Consider the following 15,907-nt stretch of genomic DNA (forward strand, 5'->3'; position numbering starts at 1 on the left):
ACTTCTGTCTTCTTTCTTTCTTCTGTGTTCTGAATTTCCTGCCTCTGGGTCACTTCTGTTATAAGGCCTTTCTGCCGGCCTCCTTCGTATCTCACTGTCTGTCTCCCTCTGATTGGTCAGTTTCATTCCAAACCTTCCCTGATTGGAGTTCCTTCTGCATGACATGTTCATGTTCCTGTGATGTGTGTGGGGGCGGGACTTCCTCATCAACCCTGGATCTCCTTCCTGTCAATGTGGCCTTTCAAACAAAGGACCAGGCTGACCACCAGGCAAAGGACCCCCTGCTGACTTCCGCCATTTTGTGTCTTCACAAACAAAGAACACGTGCTGATTTCCTACATTTTTAATCCATCCGTAACCATTTCACAATTCATTCTGAACTTCGATCTCCACACGGTAGCAACGGTTTTATTATGGTTTTCAGAATCTTACACGCCATTCACAACCACCGGATGTCCCAAAGCACTTTACAGCCAATGTAGTACTTTTACAGTGTAGTCACTGTTGTAATGTAGGAAACTACCACACCACACAGTTTCCTAATGCAAATTGGGTGGTGTAGAGACATAAATCAGCCCCATTGAGTCTGCACCATTTGTTGCCTTAAATTGTAAAAATCAATCTCCAAATTAGTATATGTATGGTATAGCCATTGCAGCTATGTGCAGCTAGATTACAGACATTTTTGTCTGTCCCAATAGAACCATTAAGAGCAGTCAACAGCACAATGATTGGTTATCCACTGTGCAACAGATTTGTGAGAAGCAGAATGAAGACAAGGGTGAAAATTTGGTTGATTTGTGCCTGCCATTAGTGCCTTAAGAGGGCGGTAACGGGGCGCAAAGCAACTAGCGCCTGGGCGCGGCGCCGCTATCACTTCCCGCGAAATTCAGCGGGAGGTTAGCGCGGCGGTAACCGTAAGCGCCCCGTGACGCTGCTCCTCCGGCGATGACGTCATCACTGTGCGCAGCGCCCTGCTCGTGCCCTGGCCGCGATCTTGGTCGCGCCCCCCGACTTACCGACGGACGCTATGTCCGACAGGGTCAAGGGGGCCTACCTGTGGCCAGGGCAGTGCAAATTAAAGGGGAGGTACCGGGCAGCCATTTTTGTTGCTGGCCACCTGCCATTACCTGCCCCCATTGCTGTCCCCGGCCTCCTGTTTAGCCCTCTCACGGGATGCCAGCTACGCTTCGTGAGCCCGGCACTTCCCTTAAGTGCCGGGCTCTTTTGCCAGCATTCCGATCTCTGGTGGCTCAGCTGGGCCCCAGGTCGTGCTGCGCTAGGCCCCTCCCCTTTAATAAGGGGAGGAAGGCCTGCATTATTGCAGCGCGATATACTGCAGCGCCTCCCTCTTGGGGCACTACCAGTGGTTTTCGGGCGCGGGGATGCTAACTTTTTTGGGGCACTAAATGTAGCACCCCGGTGAAGTTAGTGCCCCAAAGGGGGAGCAATCCAATTTTGCCCCCCCCCAAGTTCCTACACCATGAGCTCTCAATCTCAGCCAGACTGTGATGAGTACACAGTGAAAAAGTGGTGATACTTCCTCACAGAGTGGAAGGGAAACATTGGAGGATAAGTCAGCTCAGCCCTTGCACATCTAACAGCTGGTTACAATTCAGCATCAACAGATCAGCGGCGAAGTGATGGCACTCGCCGCTGACCTCAAAGAAAGCTGCCCACAAACTTTCAGTGGGCTCTGTGACATTGATTTCATCTTGAACCACATTAATTTCATTCTGGCGCCATCTACAGGGGATCTCTGGTGTCCAGCAACAGTGGTGTCATCAAGCAGGCTAAGCAGCCAATCACATTGAAGAATTCTCAAGACAGCAAACCAGGAAGTAACAAGCAGGTTTTATTATTCATTTTTTATAATTTAACAGAAAGCGAAATAAAGATTGGAACATACACAAGGGATTAAGGCAGAAGCTGGAATATCATAAACAAACTTTAAAAAAATAAAACAAAAATTAATTTTTATTATTTTAAAAATCTATGGAATTTTTATCATGGAATGGAGAAAATTACAATCCACAAATATAAAATTAGGTATTCAGGGCCAGAGAGGTTGTTCAGCAGTAATTATGACTTAGTCGCCGTTAAAACCTCGGTTACGCTTCATTCAACAAGGCTTAGTTTTCCAAGGGTTTTTACAGCAAGAATAGTGCGTATAAAGTAGAAGTTCAATTCAGTGATTTCTAATTGATTTCCATCTGCGAGGGCTGCAACAGAACACCCTGTGAAGGTGCAGGGTATCACCGACAGCAACTTCAAGATTTCTGCATTTAAATTCGCATGTGCGGATGCCAGAAGTTGCTGTCAGTTTTACACAGTAATGACAGTGAATGCTAACAATTTCACTGTCATTATAACTGCAAATTCCAGGCCAATAAGCAATGTGGCAAGAAGAAGACAAATACATTTAAGTCATAAATTCTATTCATAAAGCAGAGCACATTTGCTGGAACTACTTTAATCTATCTTTCCATAAGCTTTCAAAAAGAACATTTAATTTCTCTGTAACACAGCAGATGAACAGGTTAGAGGGGGAAAAAATGTGGAGCTGTGATATTCTCAAAGAACCTACCTTTATTTCCCACACTCCATTTGTTTTATTTTTAAATCAGTCCTGTGAAACTGATACATTTTCACTGAAACATTGTTCAGTCAATTGACCGCACCAAAAAATCAACAAATTGCCTCTTTGAAGATGCTAGTGGCTGGGGACTGGATGAGGGAATGTTCCTTTTGTACACTCGTCTTTTAGGACTTTTTGTAATTTCCATAAAATGTACATCTAATAGGCTCTACATTCTTCAACATCAACTTGCTAATCAATTATCATAATGGTAATTTCCACTTCACTGCTTATTTCTGTTAGTGAAATTCACTGCAATTTGTGTTGCATAGTAACAGGCCTTCACGACACTCAAAGGGTTTAGTCTCTGCGGTCTAGGCTCACAAACTCAATTATTTGCAACATGTTGTATTGTATAACTCATCTTCTTTTACTGCAGATATTGAAGCAGTGTCAGACAATGCATTGAGCTAAAGGTCCATCATTTCAATTTAACCACATCGACCACTTGAAAATTAATTTGTTGGTCCAAATGATCTAGGGTTTTCTTTTTTGTGCTATCTCTTACTTTCTGGAAAAAAACTAACAGAGCTTTAAATTCCCCCTCTGTGTAGAGTCCATCTGGATGTATATAGGCTTTTCCTGCAAATTGCATTGCTGGTGTGCCAATTAGCCTGTAGAACTTTAAAAAATGGGTCAGACTTTGCTCTCAGCTCTTGTCCACAGACTTTCTATGGGATTTTGCACTGGAACTTACTGTAAATTAAAGAGCCAAAATGGCACAGCACCCTCTACTGTGAATCTGAAACCTGTGTGAACAGGGCAAGCAACTTTGTATCTCCTTAAGCAATCAGACTGAAGAACCGTTAATGAGCAGTGCAGAGTCTGAGCCAGGAAGTGCCAGTTAGAATATTGAATTCAATATCAAATGAGGTACAGGAAAGTGAAATAAAGAGAGAAAGAAAGATGGAATTAAGAGAGAGAGATAAAAGAGAAAGAAAAAATAAGAACTTAGCCATTTTATTAAAAAAAATATATTTTTTTTAATGTCTAACAATAATTAAAATCTGAAGGAATGAGTCTCCACCCTTTTAAAAGTAAATTTTTAGTGCCAGAGAGGTTGTTTGGCAGTAATTGAGACTTATCACGCAGTTAAAAAAATATTTACATTGGAATGGACAAGCCCTAACTTTTCATGACGAGTTAAGTGTGTATGGCGAGTTAAGTGTGTATCTATCACGTAAGTACAGCAACTTCACGCCATTCCATGTATTTCAGTAGTTAGTCTCTGGGCGAGATACCGATATAGCGTAGCTTCAGGAGGAGCAGAGCAACTTGGACAGCAAATTCCGGATTTCTGCGTTTAACTGCGCGTGTGCTGGAAATATGCCAGAAGGCCGTTCCTTCCGTTGCCTAGGCGCTAAGCTCTGGAATTCCCTGCCTAAACCTCTCCGCCTCTCTACCTCTCTTTCCTTCTTTAAGACACTCCTTAAAAACCTACCTCTTTGACCAAGCTTTTGGTCATCTGCCCTAATTTCTCCTGACATGGCTCGGTGTCAATTTTTTTGTCTTATAATACCCCTGTGAAGCACTTTGGGATGTTTTACTACGTTAAAGGCGCTCTATAAAAACAAGTTGTTGTTGTAAGTTGCTATCTGATTTACACTTCAGAAACGGTGAACACTGATAGCCTCACCATTATTTTTACAACAAAATCTGACCCAAAATATACAGGTAAACGCAAAAGAAAAAGTTATATAGGTACTCATCTATATATATAAAAGGATATGTCTCTCTGTCTGCCTCTCTGTCTGTCTCTCTGTCTGTCTCTCTGTCTGTCTCTCTCTCTGTCTGTCTCTCTGTCTGTCTCTCTGTCTGTCTCTCTGTCCGGCTATACAATCAAAAGTTATAGAGCGTATCTACAGATATGTTATATCAAAAGAAAGCTCATCATTAGGGGACTCTTGTAGGCATATTTACTTTTTGCTCGGACAAAAATTGTGCCGACGGTCGGACAAAAATTGTGCCGACGGTCGGACAAAAATTGTGCCGACGGTATCCAAAAAACGCTCAAAATTCTGCTCATTATCTGCTCATTTGCATCGAGTGGGGGTGGGTTCATTGTGTGTGCGGGCGGGCCATTCTACAGTTGAGTGACGTGATGATTGACCAATCCTACAGCTCAGTGACCTGACGGTTGACCAATCGGTGCATGTGTGGGCGGGTCTTATCATTTTGAACTGAGGTGAGTGGCCGCCATCTTGATTCCAAACTGTTCATTTCTTTTTCCCACTTTCTGCGTGTTTCTTTTCAAATCTACATTTCCAGCAAAAAAAAAGTTGCCTTTAAAACACAAATTGTTTTTAAAAAAAGTTAATTAATTTGTAAATCTTTTCTCTAACATCTAGAATTTTCCTACCTTTCACCGTTTTTCCAGGCCTGTAAGCCTGGGCCTCTGTTGCCCAGCCACGCCCGAGCTAGGCACCTCCTGTCGCGCTCAACAAGCGGCTCGCGATCGCCGCCATCTTTGTGAAGGCTGGAGAGGGTGGGCCTGAGCCGAGCGTCGCCACCGCCGCCATCTTAGTAAAGGCGGGTGGGGCAGGAGTCAGCGCGCGCGACTTGAGTCCGGCCGGGCCTCACGCGGTAGGTTGCGCGGCGGCGTCTCTCTCTCTGCTCTTGAAGCCGGCTCGGGCAGGGGGCGGGGCTCGGGAGATTGGGGTTCGGCAGATCGGGGCTCGGGGGGGGCGGGGCTCAGGAGATCAGGCCTCGGGAGATCGGGGGGGCGAGCCTCAGGAGATCGGGGGGGGCGGGGCACGGGAGATCGGGGGGCGGGGCCCAGGAGATTGGGGGTGGGGCTCGGGAGATCGGGGGCTTCGGGGGGCGGGGGCTCGGGAGATCGGGGCTCGGGAGGGCAGGGGGCGGGGCTCAGGAGATCGGGCCTCGGGAGATCGGGGCTCGGGAGATCGGGGGCGGGGCTTGGGAGATCGGGCCTCGGGAGATCGGGGATCAGGGGGCGGGGGCTCGGGAGATCAGGCCTCGGGAATTGGGCCTCGGGAGGGCGGGGGGCGGGGCTCGGGAGATCGGGGGGGCGGGGGCTCGGGAGATCGGGGGGCGGGGCTTGGGAGATTGGGGCTCGGGGGGCGGGGCTCAGGCTGACAGGGGGCTCCCCTCACCCCCCTCCCCCCTCTACCCCCACCCCCCTCTCCCCCTCCTTCCCCCCTCCCCCTCCCCCTTCTTCCCCCCTCCCCCCTCCTCCCCCTACTTCCCCCCTCCCCTCCTCCCCCTTCTTCCCCCCTCCCCCCTCCTCCCCCTCCCCCTCCTTCCCCCCCCTTTCCCCCCTTCTTCCCCCTCCCCCTTCTTCCCCCTCCTTCCCCTTTCCCCCCTTCTTCCCCTCCCCCTCTTCCCCTCCCCCTTCTTCCCACCTCCCCCCCTTCTTCCCCTCTCCCTTCTTCCCCCCCTCCCCCTCCCCCTCCCCCCTCCCCCCCTCCCCTTCCCCCCTCCCCTTCATCCCCCTCCCCTTCTTCCCCCTCCCCCTCCCCCTTCTTCCCCCCTCCCCCTCCCCCTTCTTCCCCCCTCCCCCTCCCCCTTCTTCCCCCCTCCCCCTTCTTCCCCCCCTCCCCCCCTTCTTCCCCCCTCCCCCCTTCTTCCCCCTCCCCCCTCCCCCTCCTCCCCCTTCTTCCCCTCCCCCTTCTTCCCCCTCCCCTCCCCCTTCTTCCCCCCTCCCCCTCCTTCCCCCCTCCCCCTCCCCCTTCTTCCCCCTCCCCCTTCCCCCTTCCCTTCTTCCCCCTCCCCCCCTCCTCCCCTTTCTTCCCCTCCACCTTCTTCCACCCTCCCCCTTCTTCCCCCTCCCCCTTCTTCCCCCTCCCCCTTCTTCCCCCTCCCCCTTCTTCCCCCCTCCCCGTTCTTCCCCCTCCCCCTTCTTCCCCCTCCCCCTTCTTCCCCCCGCCCTGCTCCCCCTTCTTCCCCCTCCCCCTTCTTCCCCCCGCCCTGCTCCCCCTTCTTCCCCTCCCCCTTCTTCCCCTTCTTCCCCCCTCCCCCCTCCCCCTTCTTCCCCCCCTTCTTCCCCCTCCCCTTCTTCCCCCCTCCCCCCTTCCCCCTCCCCCTTCTTCCCCCTCACCCCTTCTTCCACCCTCCCCTTCTTCCCCCTCCCCCTTCTTCCCCCCTCCCCGCTCCCCGCTCCCCCTTCTTGCCCCCTCCCCCCTCTCCCTTCTTCCCCCCTCCCCCTCCCCCTTCTTCCCCCCTCCCCCTCCCCCTGCTTCCCCCCTCCCCCTTCTTCCCCCCCTCCCCCTTCTTCCCTCCTCCCCCTTCTCCCCCCCTCCCCCTTCTTCCCCCTCCCCCTTCTTCCCCCCTCCCCCTCCCCCCTGCTTCCCCCTCCCCCCTCCCCCTCCCCCCTCCCCTTCTTTCCCCCTCCCCCCTCACCCCTCACCCTTTTCCCCCCCTACCCCTCTCCCCCTCCCCCCCTTCCTCCCCTCCCCCTTTCCTCCCCCTTTCCTCCCCTTTCCTCCTCCTCCCCCCTTTCCTCCCCCCTCCCCTACCCCTTTCCTCCCCCCTCCCCCTTTCCTCACCCCCTCCCCATATCCTCCCCCCTTTCCTCCCCCCTCCCCTCCCCTCCCCCTGCCCCCTTTCCTCCCCTCCCCCCTCCCCTCCCCCTTCCCCCCAGTTGCTCTCTCTCTTCCCCCCAGTTGCTCTCTCTCTTCCCCCCAGTCACTCTCTCTCTTCCCCCAGTTGCTCTCTTTCTTCCCCTCAGTCGCTCTCTCTCTTCCCCCCCAGTCGCTCTCTCTCTCTCTTCCAACAACAACATGCCCTCAAAAGACCCTCGGCACCGCCGGGCACTTCAGCTAGTTTATAATGTACGGAAAGTAAAATTTTAGCACAGCTTAAAAAATATTCTTTATAAAAATAAGATTTTGTGATGAATGGTCTTGAAATAATGAACTGCTGTATAAATTGATCATTCATATAAAGATTTTGGCTATCTTTTTCTGTTGTAGTGAATTGAAGAAAAGTAGAATGCATTTGTTCTTTTTCTTGCCTAGCTTTCCTGACCATGTTTTTTTTTGTTTACTCCTCTTATTCTCATGCTCCTGACATTACTCTCATCAGTGGAGATGATTTCCTCTAGTCACTCTGCATAGTAATATTCTAAACAAATGTGGGAAACTTTCCTTTGGTTGGTATTTCTGGTGAAATTGTAAATGTCTTCTTTTTGAACCAGGAATAGAATTTGCTTACAAATACACATTCCCACATATCTTGCCTTATTGCAACTCTTCCTCTTCCTTACTGAGATTACTTCTCCCATCTTGCTTATTTCTCTCCTACAAAAAGGACAAGCTGAAATGTTAAGCATAGTGTTGCACCATAGCTTCACGCAACATGGGGTCCTATTATTGAGAACCACCGCTCAGATAGGCACTAGATTTTTTTCCATGGAGGATACTGGGTGATTAATATGAAATGCATCCTATTTGAGAGGGGCTGAATAATTAATGAGCATTGCTTTAGAGGGATGAATTCCTTCTTCAACTCTCCACCATTCTGCTCGTCCAAAGGGTGTGCTATAAAATACACAGGACTGAGGAAACTGTAATGCACTTGTGAGTTTTATGTAGTCTATTGTAGAGATAGTGAATCCTGAGAGACATTGCATACTTTTATAGTAGGCAACTGTTACAGGTCTGTTTCAGGCCTGCCTTAAATACTCTCTTGGGTGTAGTGGTGCTGGTCCAGATTTTCTTGTCAAAGTAACGCTGTTGCTAATTCCTCACCGTTATTTATGCGCAAATGCTGCAGCAACTTCAGGCGAGGGGCAGGTGCGGGGTTAAACTCAAATATCCAAAAGTTGCTATCCGAGATGCGCCGCTCCGTCATTAGCTTGGTGGCTAACGAGTTGCTGGGAGGTGGACCATGGCTCTGTGGGAGAAGGGAGGAAATCCCCTGGTACTCGGAGAGGCTGGCCATAGACGAGTTCAGCTGAGGACGATTGCAGGTCTTCTTTGGGCACCGTACGAAGACCCAAAAGGACCCATGGAAGTCTGTCCACCCATCCTGTACCTTGAAGACTGGCCCGAAGGGCGGCTTTAAGCGACCTGTGGAATCGCTCGCAAAGGCCGTTCACCTGTGGATGATAGGCGGTGGTGCGATGAAGTTTGGTGCCGAGCCCCTGAGCTACAGCGTTCCAAAGCTCCAAGGAAAATTGTGGCCCATGGTCAGAAGGGATGTCCGCCAGTACCCTGAAATGGGCAACCCAACAGGAAATGAAAGCTCTAGCGATGTCTGCCGAAGTGGTGGAAACCAAAGGAATTGCCTCTGGCCACCTAGTGGTGCGGTCCACCATGGTGAGGAGATGAGTATAACCCTGAGAAGGTGGAAGCGGCCCCACAAGGTCCACATGCACGTTGTCAAAACGACGCTCCAGAACAGCGAACGTAGCCACTGGAGCTTTAACATGACGCTGGACTTTGGCCTTCTGGCAGACAACGCAGTATTAGCCCAGTCACAGACATCAAGGTGCATACCTTTCCAGACGAACTTCGCCGACATAAGCTGTTGTGAAGCCTTCATCCCAGGGTGCGACAACCCGTGTATGGCATCAAACACCTTCCGGCGCCATGCGACCGGCACGATAGGTCGGGGAACGCCCATGGAGACGTTGCAAAGGAGCGTGGCGCCTGTGGCCTGGAAAGTGACGTCAGTCGCTTGGAAACTAGAGGGAACGGTTCTGTATGATTGGACCTCAGTGTCCGAGGCCTGATCTGCAGCCATGAGGGCGTAGTCAATCCACAGGTGCACCAAGTGGACCGTCGCACGGGAGAGGCAATCCGCCACCAGGTTGCCCTTACCAGACACATGTTGAATGTCCGTGGTAAATTCGGAAATAAACATCAAGTGACGTTGTTGACGAGCGGACCACGGTTCGGCGGTCTTGGCCATGGCGAACGTAAAAGGTTTGTGGTTGACAAAAGCCGTGAAGGGACGTCCTTCCAATAAGAACCGGAAATGGCGAATGGCGAGGAATAGGGCCAATAGCTCCCGATTGAAGGTGCTGTATTTTTTTTCATTTTTTCATAGTTGACGGCTGAAAAACGCCAGCGGTTGCCACATGCCGTTGACCCACTGCTCTTGCACTGCACCGATGGCGTAGTTGGACGCGTCCGTGGTAAGGGCGATGGTGGCATCTGGAAGTGGGTGCGCCAGCATGGTTGTGTTGGCCAAAGCGCTCTTGGTGTTGACGAACGCCTGGTCCATCTCGGCTGTCCAGCTGATTGGATCCTTACCGGACTTGCCCTTGAGGGCCCCGTACAAGGTTTGCATAAGCTGAGCCGCCTTAGGGACAAAACGGTGGTAGGAGTTGACCATCCCCAGGAACTCTTGCAAGGCCTTGACGGTTGGCAGGCGCGGGAAAGAGGTAACCGCTTCCACCTTCGTCATTAAGGGGACGGCGCCGTCCGATGTTATGCGGTGTCCCAAGAAATCGATCTGCTGCAGGCCGAACTGGCACTTGGCCGGGTTGATGATTAAACCGTGCTGGCTGAGGCGCGTAAAGAGGGAACGCAAATGGGAGATGTGCTCTTCCTTGCTAGCACTGGCGATGAGAATGTCGTCAAGGTAGACGAAGATGAAGCGTAAGTCTCAGAGCACGGAGTCCATTAAACGCTAGAACGCCTGTGCTGCATTCTTCAAGCCAAACGGCATCCGCAGGAACTCAAAGAGGCCAAAAGGGGTGATGACTGCGGTTTTCGGGATGTCTTGCGGGTGCACGGGAACCTGGTGATATCCCCGGACGAGGTCGACTTTAGAAAAGATAGAATTTCCCACCAAATGGGCCGAGAAATCCAGAATATGCGGAATTGGGTACCGATCCGGAGTGGTGGCGTCGTTTAGACGTCGGTAGTCACCGCATGAACGCCAGCCGCCGCCCGGTTTCGGAACAATGTGGAGAGGTGAGGACCAGGGACTATTGGATCGTCGAATGATCCCGAGCCACTCCATCGTGTCGAACTCCGCTTTCGCAGCCGCGAGCTTGCCGGGTTCGAGCCTTCTAGCCCGCGCATAAACCGGGGAGCCAGTAGTGGTGATATGATGTTCAACACCATGCTTCATTGCCGAGGAGGAGAAAGTGGGCATTGTCAGCTCCGGAGTGAAGTCATCCGGAGGAGAGAAGGCGCAGGCAATAGAGCACGACACGGAGGTACCGTGGTAGCACGGAATCGAGTGGAAGGTGGCCGCGTTGATCAGCCGGCAGTGCCGGACATCGACGAGGAGGCTGTTGGCACACAGAAAATCCGCCCCTAGGATGGCCTGTGAGACTGTGGCCGTGACGAATTCCCAAAAGAAGCGCTGACCGCCGAAACAGACTTCGACCCGCTGCTTTCGGAAAGTTCGAATTGCTGCGCCATTAGCCGCTATGAGGGAAAAACCGAGGTTCCCAGCCTGCATATCGAGCTTCGACGCAGGTAGAATGCTACATTGCGCCCCGGTGTCACAAAGAAAATGTCGGCCCGATAGGGAATCGGTGATATAAAGAAGTTTCCCCATAGATCCGACGGCCATCGCAACCGCGGGGCGCCTGTTAAACCCGGTCCTCCTTCACCAGGAACGTTGCAGGAGCTTTGTTGTTTTTTTTGGGGGTGAAAAACTGCAGGGGGAGTGGCAGCATCGTGCTTTCATGCCAAAACGGGCGTGGTAGGAGCACCAGCCCGCTGTAGGAGGAGCTGGAACCGCGTCTGTGGGGGATGGGCGCCTCGTGGCCGTGCAGCACTGCTGGGTTACTGTGAAAATCTTATTGGCTTCGGCAGCAAGCTCGGCGCAGTCTGTAATGTCGGATCTGGCTTGGGCAGCCTGTACCTGCTCAGGCATTTGGTAGAGGAAAAGCTCTCGGAAGAGGAAGCATTCTGGTTCGGCACCCAAGAGCGTGAGCATTCGGCTCATGAGCTCGGACGGTTTGGAGTCCCCGAGGCCAGGCATTGTGATGAGCCAGCGAGCATGCTCTGACTTCGAGAGCCCGAAGACCTGAAGCAACCGCGCCTTAATCGCATCACACTTGCTGTCAGTAGGAGGACTACCGAGGAGGCTGATGATCCGTGAGGCAGTTGCGCTGTCGAGGGCGGAGACCACGTAATAATAACGGGTCTGATCCGCGACGATGTTCCTGATGGCGAACTGGGCTTCAGCCTGGATAAACCAGGCGTCTGGTTGTTGCTCCCAGAACTGTGGCAGTTTCAGCGTGACGGCGTTTGTGTCCATGATGAATCTTCCACGAAAATTGTTCATCGAAATCGGGGTCACCAATGTAGGAACAGAGGTTCCTATCGAAAAGACTGAGTTCGACTCAGGCAATTAAAACAATGAACTTTAATGGAACAAAACAGGTTTTAACTAGAAACTGCTGGAATACATCAACTACAGGTCTGCTCTCCTTGAAGGCTCCACGAGGACTGATCCCCTGGTCTGAAGGCTGACGTCATGACGTCATCACGTTCTTCCCGCCATTGGGGAATCACGTGACTAACGGCATGACATCATCACATTGAAACCGTGCTGTAAAGGTAACTAGACATTGTGCAGTCAAACAGTGTAATTAAAGGTACAGGCACAGACAGTAACTACATTGCTGTTAAAGGAATTAAGTACAACCGCTCTGAGTCCTTTGGTGGCTCTGCCACATGAACTACATTTGCAGTCATGCACCTCTCAGTCTTTGCAACACAACGGGAATATAGACATTTCAGTTATTTGTTTATTATATGGAGCAATATATATAATGAGCCAGCATTATATGTTCCAGGAAATTATCTAAGAATAATTTCATGTAATTATTGAGCCTGCAGGAATTATACAATGCGAATCGACCATATGTTTTTACAATTCAATCAATGGGGGAACTCCATTGCAATAATTGGAGATGATCTGTGATAAGATCTCTTTTATCTATTTCATGTCATAAATAAATAAAATTGACAAACATTGGGTGGCAGCTAATATTTTTGGAACAGTGTGGTAATGATTCTGGTTCCTCCTTTCTTCCCCGCTCTCCTACACTGCAAGTGGGAAGCAGAGACAACCTTTGGCCTCCTTCTGAGATGATGTTAATGAGCAGGCAGTACCAAAATGCTGGTACTGCATGCGCACTCTCGGCCGACGGCTGTTGGCCTTGGCTGATAATGTTACCGGCAGGTTTCCAGCGTTCCCCAATTTCTAGGCCTTGATCTCTCCCTCATTGTCAACCCATTTAAAATAAACAGGTTTAAGACAGTATGTTAAATAAAATACAGCAAAACTTCAATAAAACAGCTCACCAGTGTATTAAAAATAATGCACAGGAGGAATTAAACTGCTCACCTCCCCCACCCATGAGAAAATTCTACAAACTATGATGTGGTAAAACTAAATTACTATTTTTATTGAGAAACAAATCTGTTGCAGTTAATAGGTGCACTATTTCTCCATTTTTTTGTTTGTTTGCCAGTTATATTTTTCCCCCTATTTTCAGCCATTTTTCCTTCTCTGCTTAGATTTTCTCTAAATATTACAACCACAACTTTGCAACATGCAGGTGAAATACTCCTCGCCTTCGTCCAACAGAGGATGCAGGAAAGCACCATTAATTAATTCACAACTACATGCTCCCTTACCCCCGTCAAGAGATCTTAGAAACTCATTAGTGGGATAATATGATTGTCACCGCCCTGGAAATTCGGGCAAGGAGGCTTGAGGCCTGCAACACACCCGAAGTGTGGGTGCAAGTGCAAAGAGGACCTGTGCGTAAACCTGTGTGCCGCAGTTAACATGGCCACTGGGGATGCAAACATGAATCGTTCACTCATTATCATATAATTTAAATATTAATTTCTTGTTCGGAATGAGCAGAGATCAAACTAAGAGCTCAAGGTGATCATAATGTGCCCATTATATAATTTATTCATGATTACTGAAAATTATGACGACTGTGTACTTTATAGCAAAAAGTTATTCAGCTAAAGGAAATACTCAGGCAAGAAAGAATTAAACTCATTAAACTCTCAACTTCTACATTAATTAGGCACCGTGCTCCATTTTGCAGCTTCTATGGAACAGGTGCTGAAGAGGAGCCCGCCATTACTATTTAAAGATAAATTGTCCCTTTACCCCTGGCACTGAAGAGCCTCCTAGGCTCTTCTTGCCCCGTGCCCGACTGCGTTGCCCCCCAGTGCCCCACCCCCCCCACTCCCCACATGGCACGAGGGATAGACAGCAGCTCTTCACTGCTGGCCTGCCAATAATGGAGCCCCAGTGTTCCAAGTGAATTGTGAGAGTCATACCGGGAACACCAGTAAATGGAATGGACTGACCTTGCATTATCTGGCAAGGTTAGCCCATTTTTGCACAGGCACTTGTGCAACAGTGCCAGCATCAAATGCACAGTTCTTGCGCCTCATTTGTAGACCAAGAGTGTGGTAAATCGCAGGAATAACTTGCATCCTACTCCTCTATGGCACAGTAGACTAGTATGCAAGCTCAATGTGGCATCAAACCAACACCAATTGCTAATTGTTCTTTCTGCACGCGGATTGTCTATGTATCTTGTCAAGCTTCCTACAAAATATTACAGGCACAAAGTTGTAAAGTTGTACATTACAAGGAAAAATGAAAAAAATCTGTTGATAGAAAACTGTTTATTTGTTCCTTATTAAAGTATCCTCAAAAAATAATTTTTCTAAATTTTTAAACTTGAAATATGAGCACTACTTTATTTCTTGAAGGGTTCAATCTGATATGAAACTAATGTATTAATGCCGTGGAACAACTAACTGTTTTTCAGAGCTGAAATATACTTGGATATTTAACCAGTTTCCAACCTTTGTGGAACAAGACAATCGTCGCTTTGTGTCTCAGAAAACCGGAAACTTATACATATCAAAAGTGGAGGTATCGGATGCTGGTGCTTACATCTGCGAGATAGAAAACACAGTAACTAACAAGAGGGTTCTGAGCCCACCTACCCCTTTAGTACTACGTACTGATGGTAAGCTTCACTTCAAATCTCTATAGCAAAAATAATCTTAACCACCCAACGTGGACAACTCTTAGTGTAAAAACCTGACACATGGCCCCAGTGCAGGATGTTTGTGTTTGCCTCTGTCGAACACCTTGGTGACTCTGTTTTAATAGGATGGGTGAACAACATGCTTTGTACACAACTGAAACCAAATGTATTTTTTTTTGTAAAACTCGTGACAAAATATTAACAGAATTACTGGGCATATGCACTTATTTCTCTATTGGAACAGAATTAACCATGAAAGCACTTCTTCGCACCCCCCCCCCCCTGCACAAAAGGACAAAAAGGAAAAATGAATAATGAATGGCAGGGTACCTCAGGTGACCTGTGTGTTGGCAGCTCCAGTGTGCTGCAGTTAACATGGCCATTAGGGATGCAAACATGAATCGTTCACTCATTATCATATCATTTAAATATTAATCTCTTGTTCGGAATGAGCAAAGATCAAAGTAAGGGCTCAAGGTGATCAAAATGTGCCCATTATATAATTTATTCATGATTACTGAAAGTTATGATGACTGCGTACTTTATAGCAAAAAGTTATTCAGCTAAAGGAAATACTCAGGCAAGAAAGAATTGTTAGTCATGGTGCATTTATGTGGTCTGTCTGTGATGGGTCAGTTTTAATTTGTTTAATACATGCGTGTTTGGGCCTTTATAGGACAATTAGAGCTCCGTTTTAGTCCCAATTGTTTAATATTGCACCCGTGAGTACACATCCATTTCAAAAGTAAGCACTGATAGATATTAATATCTTTAATTCATAACAGTTCTTTTACAAATGTCCTTTTTCTTTTGAAGAGGGTGCAGGAGAAAGTTACACGTTTCATTTCAATCACTTCAACAATAAGAACATTAGCTCAAATGAAGTTGAACATCAACATTCTTCAAAAACTTGAGGCAATATTGAAGGAATATTCCAGCAAATGGCCCTGTAATGGCCTAATTTATCTGAACAAATCATTATGGTCCCTTTGACCATGGCATTAGATAAATGTTTTGCCCAAAAAGCTGCTCATTTGGAAAAGAACACTTTTATCCCATGACGAAGAAAACATTGATATCATTCCAACATCTCCGCATATATAAAATTTGCAGCTGATTTGATTTACAAAACAACTTTATTTCAGAATGGCATTTTTGAAAAAACTTGAGGTTTTGAAGTTTTTTGCTTGAATAATGATGCGTTCCAACATGGTTATTTTAATACTTTTTCTTCCTTTTAAAAAAAATAATAATTCTGGTGCATATTAATTTGTACATTTTTTATTTGTTCTTTGGGTGAGGAC

At 48.6% G+C, this 15,907-nt stretch overlaps 1 protein-coding gene across 5 annotated transcripts in view; it reads left to right on the forward strand.

Annotated features, from left to right (window-relative positions):
• The window catches only part of LOC147110976 (contactin-4-like), a 2,035,446-nt gene that overhangs the window by 1,048,686 nt on the left and 970,853 nt on the right, over positions 1–15,907 (forward strand). For all 5 annotated transcript variants that reach the window (XM_086001418.1, XM_086001414.1, XM_086001417.1 and 2 more), the window contains exon 6: positions 14,379–14,582. In XM_086001418.1, the coding sequence (XP_085857544.1) occupies positions 14,379–14,582 (204 nt within the window). The remainder of the gene's footprint in view (positions 1–14,378; positions 14,583–15,907) is intronic.

This window comes from Somniosus microcephalus, chromosome 11, assembly GCF_052327205.1.
Source record: "Somniosus microcephalus isolate GS21.2 chromosome 11, FLI_Smic_1.0, whole genome shotgun sequence".
Classification (NCBI taxonomy): Eukaryota; Metazoa; Chordata; class Chondrichthyes; order Squaliformes; family Somniosidae; genus Somniosus; species Somniosus microcephalus.